Source organism: Haliotis cracherodii, unplaced genomic scaffold (assembly GCF_022045235.1).
Source record: "Haliotis cracherodii isolate W230 unplaced genomic scaffold, xgHalCrac1.p SCAF_2, whole genome shotgun sequence".
NCBI lineage: Eukaryota > Metazoa > Mollusca > Gastropoda > Lepetellida > Haliotidae > Haliotis > Haliotis cracherodii.
Window position 1 is genome coordinate 21,320,987 of NW_027266275.1, and position 7,787 is coordinate 21,328,773.

Genomic DNA, 7,787 nt, shown 5'->3' on the forward strand with positions numbered 1-7,787 from the left:
TTCATTCAACCCCTAGTCCATGCAGTCCATTCACACTCTCACCCCCCTCCCGTGTGAGGGCCAACGCACAAGACACACAAGGACGCTGAACCCAGCATTATTGACTAACCATTGACTTTTGACACTGACATAACAAAGGGAGATCACTGGGGAAAGGTTTCATAGACACAGGAACATGTTGTCTTTTGTGATCTAAGTTATGGGTTCAAACCTCAACAATGATACAATTGACATGTGATAGGTTCCCGACACTATTGCACAAAGGAGGCCTTTCATACAGCCCAAAAAGGGAGAAAGTTAGTGTTAGGGGGCTCTCAGAAACTACCTCTTAGAAATTATAATAAGCCTGTGATTATAGGGGTCGAGGATGGAGATTCCTAAGTTTGACACTATCTCGCTTTTGAAAGAAGGAGTTTTTGATAAAGAAGATGCAAGGTTATATTATTAAGATAATCTTTCCATTTGAATTTGTTCCGTCTTATCGGAGTGATTAGTAAGCTAAAGTAGACACAATTTATGGATAACAACTTTTTTAATACTGTAAAGGCGATGTTTCGGTGTAGATCCTTATACTGTTGTCAAGCAAGACAACATTATAAGGATCTATACTGAAACGTCGCCTTTACACTATTAAAGAAGTTGTTTTCCCTAAATTGTGTCTACTTTGTTGTCCGCCAATTTGTAAGTAATGCCTATCAAACAATTGATTAGTAAGCTGTATTTTTTGGTTGGCTTCTTTGTTGAACTTAGTTTTTAGGTATGTTTTAGTCATCAAGACAATTTGCTTAACTGGAAACTTTAAGAAAATAAGATGCTGAATTTGATTTTGTCAATCCTATACATCAAAATTCCAAATTAAACAAAAATGTAAGATAATGTTAGCATATAAGTGTAATTATCATAGTTGAGATACATATTTTAACATGTAAGTGGAGAATTAGTGTGTCCAGTGGCGATTTTTAGATAAAATCCATTTTGACTCGTGACACAGAATATAGAGATTGTCAGGAAAGGGTTAAGTACTTGGAGAGCAGAGGAAATAGGCTTGATTATTTGTTTAATTATATTCAGAGATCAGGTGATTATTTTAAGTGCTACTTACTGCCATGAAGGTTTGGCCATGGCCAAGTCATTTAGAAGTTCAAATTACAAATACCAGATTGTTCCGCCATTGTTAAAGTAATTCTATGAATAAACCCTGGGAAAGACAGGTCCTTGACAAATTCCTGCAATTCTTGCCTTTCTCTTTAGAGAGGAGCTGTGCCTTCTAGATGTGAGGAAGTTACACTTATGCAGAGTAGGGGCTTGTGATTAAAAGAAACTGGGCCCTTGTTAGGATTTAATATGAACTGCCAGTTTGCTGGTTGTCATAATGATTGAAATACAGTGGCAGTGATGGCGTCCATTCAAGCAGAGGGAGAAGAGGTGGTCAGTTGGATGTTAGTCATGGTCAGTTTGGTCTAGTGTTTTCAGTGGCCATGGTTATCGAAGGTAAGGAAATATATATAATGTTGACACTGACATTTCTGAAAGTACAACTTGTAGTACATACTCATTTGGGGATCAGGGTCGCTGTGGTGACGTTTGTAGATGAAATTTGGTGTGGGCTCTGCTGAAGCTCAGCATCCAAATGTTCGAATTGTTTTAACACAGAGAACCCTGTGCTCTGAGGTAGAAGAGGTTCCGACAACTATCTGGTATCCGGAGTGGTTTTGTGTCATCGTACCCTGGTGACAAGGTCATTGCTCCTGTGGTCAACCACTGGTTTGTGTGGCCAAGACTTGAATAATCACAACCTGCTATAATTGTAATGGTGCACAATCTGCTCAAATATTGTTGACTGCAGTGTAAATATATAACGCCAACACCAGAAAATAATCAGTGTTGATAATCTGCCGAAACAGATTCCATTGGGCGAAAAAGGCAAAATAGTGGTGAAAATTATGTGAATGGATCACTGAAAATCAGCGATGACACCATGATGTTGAAAAACTTCATTCTCTCACTGCTTCATGCAGAGAACATTCGCTCTTGAGTAAGACAAGTATATAATATTCAAGTTGTTTTAAGGAAATCATTCACGAACCTTTATTCCTAGAGTACAGGGTATTGTTGTTATTTTCATGTTTCATTGCCATGCTATTGTGCAACGCTCATAATATGCTGGTATGACATCAAATGGAATAGATGTAGTTGGTCTAATACTGCACCTTCTCCACACAATAATGTCTTGTTTAGCCAGTGCACATTGAATTGTTTGAATGGGTAGAAAACATATGAAGAATATACTGTTATGTATTTAATATTTTGAATATTTTGAAATCAAAATATGGACATCGAAAAAGTGTATCTTTTAATTCAAGATGTCAATAATTGTGACATTCTTCTCAGAAATGCCTTTAAAAATTGAAGTATTTTGTATGGCCACTTTTTAAATGCGTTGAAGAACTACGAAATGTGTGATGTAATGTATTCAATATTGATGGAACTGGAAATTCAAACTTTCAACTAATGTGACATTCATTGTCTTAGAAATGCCCTTAACAAATTGAAGTATGTTGTTTGTACTGCTGGAGTAGGTAAGAGCAACTATACAAACAGCAACATGTATTTTGTCAGCTGTTCATGTGACAATTAATTATAAATATTGGGTAATTGGGTACTGGAGATATACCTCTGTTTGTCACGGTTGTCACAGGGTGTTCAGGTACATCAGAACCATCATCACATATTATAAATATAGGTTTGAGTGAGTGAGTGAGTGAGTATGGTTTTACGTTGATTTTGGCAATATTTCAGACATATCATGACAGGTGACACCAGAAATTGGCTTCACACATTGTTCCTATGTGGGGAATAGAACCTTGGTCTTCGGCGTGATGAGCTAACAATTTAACCACTATGCTACTCCCTTGCCTGACACATGTTTGAGGATATCTTTATGTAACTGCAGCTCAGCCCTACTTGTATCATGCCTATATTATTAGTGTAAGTACGGTAGGTGTAGATGTTTTAGATGGGGAACAGGATGTAGAGAGTGGTTTATCCTCCCTCCCATCTCCTGGCTGGGAGAGGGGAGGTAGGGGGATACACACACTGACCTACTGACTGCTGCTCCGTCTGTATCAACATGGCCCAGCTTGGCACTGCTGATAACCCTGGCAAAACCTGGCCTCCCAGACCAGTACAATTACTTAGACTGGCACTAGATGAGCTTAAAGCTGGAATCCCAGACCAGTACAATTACTTAGACAGGCACTGGGGGAGTTTAAACCTGGCCTTCCAGACCAGTACAATTACTTAGACAGGCACTGGAGGAGTTTAAACCTGGCCTCCCAGACCAGTACAATTACTTAGACAGGCACTGGAGGAGTTAAAACCTGGCCTTCCAGACCAGTACAATTACTTAGACAGGCACTTGAGGAGTTTAAACCTGGCCTTCCAGACCAGTACAATTACCTAAACAGGCACTGGGGGAGTTTAAACTGGCCTCTCAGACCAGTACAATTACTTAGACACTGGAGGAGTTTAAACCTGACCTTCCAGACCAGTTTAATTACTTAGACAGGCACTGGGGGAGTTTAAACCTGGCCTCCCAGACCAGTACAATTACTTAAACAGTCACTGGGGGAGTTTAAATCGGGCCTCTCAGACCAGTACAATTACTTAGACACTGGAGGAGTTTAAACCTGGCCTTCCAGACCAGTACAATTACTTAGACAGGCGTTTGAGGAGTTTGAACCTGGCCTTCCAGACCAGTACAATTACTTAGACATAGGAGGAGTTTAAACCTGGCCTTCCAGACCAGTACAATTACTTAGACAGGCGTTGGAGGAGTTTGAACCTGGCCTTCCAGACCAGTTTAATTACTTAGACATAGGAGGAGTTTAAACCTGACCTCTCAGACCAGTACAATTACTTAGACACTGGAGGAGTTTAAACCTGACCTCTCAGACCAGTACAATTGCTTAGACACTGGAGGAGTTTAAACCTGACCTCTCAGACCAGTACAATTACTTAGACACTAGAAGAGTTAAAATCTGGCCTCTCAGACCAGTGGAACCACTTACACAAGTACTGGAGGATTTTAAAGCTAGTATAAAGGAAATTAAGCTAGTTTAAAATACTGCAAATTGTTTTGTGATGATTTCAGTTTAGTAATAGAGATGATGTGTTTACTTGGAAGAAATGATTCATATTGACGATGCTGTCATTGCTGTGTCATCACCATTACAAATGGATGACCTCCACAACATGTGTCACTGTTGGCCTTCTGCAAACATCATGCTGACACACTGCATTATTTAAAATCTGTTTGAAGCTTAACCCAACTCACTCACTCACTCACTATAAGAATAACTTTGTGTGGACCCATATTGTTTGTTGGCTGTTGTATGGCTGCTAGTGACCTGTGTAGCTGACGTCAGTACATGAATGCTATTGTACCTGTAGTATAAATGTCATGTATCCTTTGACTGTTTAGTGATATCTTTTTAGGGTTGTATGCTAGTTTTAAATATTAATCTGTGATATTCGAGTCATTTTGCTGTCCAGTGATGACAGGTTTTTATCTAGTTTAAATGTATGTATAAATTTATGAATAACTTCTCGTCACTTTATGGCTGAAATAGTACCGATGTGACGTAAAGCACAAACTCACTCACTCACTCACAAAGTTCACTGAGGGAAGTTATATTCATTAAACCAATAATTATTCCGAGCTAATTATTCCAGGCTATGTAATTTGTATATGGGCTATTAAGATATAAAAACATATTTGTCCAATGATATTTCTTTTATCGTGTCAAGTCCAGTATGTATTTGCTGTAAGGGAATTCTTTAGTGACAGATCAGATCTAATCTACTTAGTTGCTACATTTGTGAAATGAATACCGTGATACGCATTTGTCTGAGTTAATTAGCTGCTGTAGTTTGACAGGCACATGCATAGTAGCCCCACCCGGACACAAACAATGCAGTCATCTCTCGTGACTCACAGTTCCCTGATTTCTGCGTATTTTGAAAAGTCTAGAAATTGCGTATTTGAGTGCAGACGCATAAAAACATTTGAACGCAGGTTGTCTGTGTGCCAAGCAGTGTGAACGGCAAAGTTCGGTTGGCGATGATCATTTATCAAGCATTGGGCCTCCTAGTATTTCGCTGTATCGGACCTTGTCCCTCCTATCTGGCAAAGTGCCCACTGAGGTGGAATTGCTCGTAGACATATCTGGCACCCAGCCCACACTGCCAAGTGGAAATGGTGGAACTCGCAGAGGCGTTCTGCTCTTCCTGGGAGTCATGTGCCATACATTTAGCTTCTGTTTGTCTGCTTTTGGTAACTCACAAGTGGTTGCACAGTTCTACTCAACTACCTGTAGAATACAGGTAAATCATGAGTGGGTGAGTGAGTGAGAGAGGGAGTGAGTGAAAAAGGGAGTGAGTGAGAGAGTGAGTGAGAGTGAGTGAGGGAGTGATGGAGGGAGTGAGAGAGTAGGTGAGTGAGTGAGAGAGGGAGTGAGTGAAAAAGGGAGTGAGTGAGAGAGTGAGTGAGAGTGAGTGAGGGAGTGATGGAGGGAGTGAGAGAGTAGGTGAGTGAGTGAGAGAGGGAGTGAGTGAAAAAGGGAGTGAGTGAGAGAGTGAGTGAGAGTGAGTGAGGGAGTGATGGAGGGAGTGAGAGAGTAGGTGAGTGAGTGAGTGAGGGAGTGAGTGAGTGAGTGAGGGAGGGAGGGAGGGAGAGAGTGAGTGAGTGAGGGAGGGAGGGTGAGAGAGGGAGGGAGGGAGAGAGAGAGTGAGTGAGAGTGAGTGAGTGAGGGGGGGGGGAGAGTGAGTGAAAGTGAGTGAGGGAGGGAGAGAGTGAGAGTGAGTGAGTGAGGGAGGGAGAGAGGGAGAGAGAGAGTGAGTGAGTGAGGGGGGAGAGAGTGAGTGAGAGTGAGTGAGTGAGAGTGAGGGAGGGAGTGAGAGAGGGAGTGAGAGAGTGAGTGAGGGAGGGAGGGAGAGAGAGAGTATGTGGGTGAGTTGGTATGTTACTGTCTATGAGTATATTGAAATGTAAGTAATTGGTCTGAAATTGGTTTGAATGAAGAGGGAGAAAGTGGACAAGCAAAGGAAAGACAAGGGGATGAATGAAGAGGAGAAAGTGGACAAGCAAAGGGAAGATAAGGGGATGAATGAAGAGGAGAAAGAGGTCAAGCAAAGGAAAGACAAGGGAATGAATGAAGAGGAGAAAGTGGACAAGCAAAGGAAAGACAAGGGAATGAATGAAAAGGAGAAAGTGGACAAGCAAAGGAAAGACAAGGGGATGAATGAAGAGGAGAAAGTGGACAAGCAAAGGAAAGACAAGGGAATGAATGAAAAGGAGAAAGTGGACAAGCAAAGGAAAGACAAGGGGATGAATGAAGAGGAGAAAGTGGACAAGCAAAGGAAAGACAAGGGGATGAATGAAAAGGAGAAAGTGGACAAGCAAAGGAAAGACAAGGGGATGAATGAAGAGGAGAAAGTGGACAAGCAAAGGAAAGACAAGGGGATGAATGAAGAGGAGAAACTAGACAAGCGAGTTCTCAACTATTTGATAGACGTGTGGACTCACAAGTTGAGGACATTGACCTACTTGTCATATACAGACTGGTGACATGTGGCACTCTGACTTTCAAGAATTCTAATTATGTAATGTCATTGTTCATCTCCTTAACCCCAGCTGTGCTAATGAGATAGGGTGATTTCCTGGTTGGAAACCAAATCTAGTGATTAAGTGAACAAAATCAGATAAGGACACACTGAACCTCTTCATTTCATTACCTATCGGATCAGAAATGTCTAATGTTTACAAGTTATTTTTAAGTGAATTATGTTGAATTAGTTAGATTACTGACAATAAACCAAACAGCTTTATCCTTAAGATAAGATGAGAGATAAGACTTTATTATCCCAAGGGAAATTCATATTGCACAGTTGATTAGCACTAAAATATGAGAAAAAAAGAAAATATACGATATTAACATATGTACATAGGAAAAATAAGACGCTTACTGATATAATATAAACTTTAATAAAAGGGATAGCAGCAGGATAAGATTTATGTACAGCGAACTGTTACAAAGTATGAAACAGGTAATCATTTAAAACACTAATATTGGCTGGAATGAATGATTTCCGGGGCCCTGCAGGTTGATATTCGGAATGAAGTATATGGCTGCTGTCATTTAGTATCTTCCGCACCTTTTGGGCAATTTACTGCTCATAAATTTTGTGTTGAATTTGGGTACCTGAGATTTTGCTTGCTGTATTTATGATGTATCCATTTTAGATTTATTTTGAACAGACAGGCTCCCATGCCAGCAGTAACATTAAAAAACTGAAATGATTTGAATAAATATTCTATCGAGGACAGAGAGTTTTGTAGTATGAAGTTTATGATATCTAAGATGCTGTAAGAAATACAAACACTTTTGGCCCTCTTCATAAATATGCTCCATGTTGGCATTACAAGAAAGTTTGAATCAATAATGGTGCCGAGATACTTATATTGTTCATCCAAATCAATATTTTCATTTTATCAATAACAACAGGCAGAATTTCGATCCTCTTTTTTCCTGAAATCTATAATCATTTTGTCTTTTTAATATTTAGAGTAAGAAAATTAATCACAAATTAAAGACAAATTTTGAAATTTGGGAGCGATAATCATTTTCCGACTGCTTTATAAATCTGGCCAGTGCTGCATCATGTGGAAACTTAACGGTTCAACAATTGCTAAAATTACTAATACCGTATTCGACGTAATAAGCTCT

At 39.9% G+C, this 7,787-nt stretch overlaps 1 protein-coding gene across 1 annotated transcript; it reads left to right on the forward strand.

Moving 5' to 3' along the window:
• Positions 1–6,076: 6,076 nt before the first annotated feature.
• Positions 6,077–6,628, forward strand: LOC139467516 (DNA ligase 1-like). The gene has a single exon (XM_071249051.1). The coding sequence runs from the start codon at positions 6,077–6,079 to the stop codon at positions 6,626–6,628; it is 552 nt and encodes a 183-aa protein (XP_071105152.1).
• Positions 6,629–7,787: the final 1,159 nt, after the last annotated feature.

What these genes read in the sequence shown, in the direction of transcription:
- LOC139467516 (XM_071249051.1), top strand. Translation starts at nt 6,077, where the DNA reads ATGAAGAGGGAGAAAGTGGACAAGCAAAGGAAAGACAAGGGGATGAAT.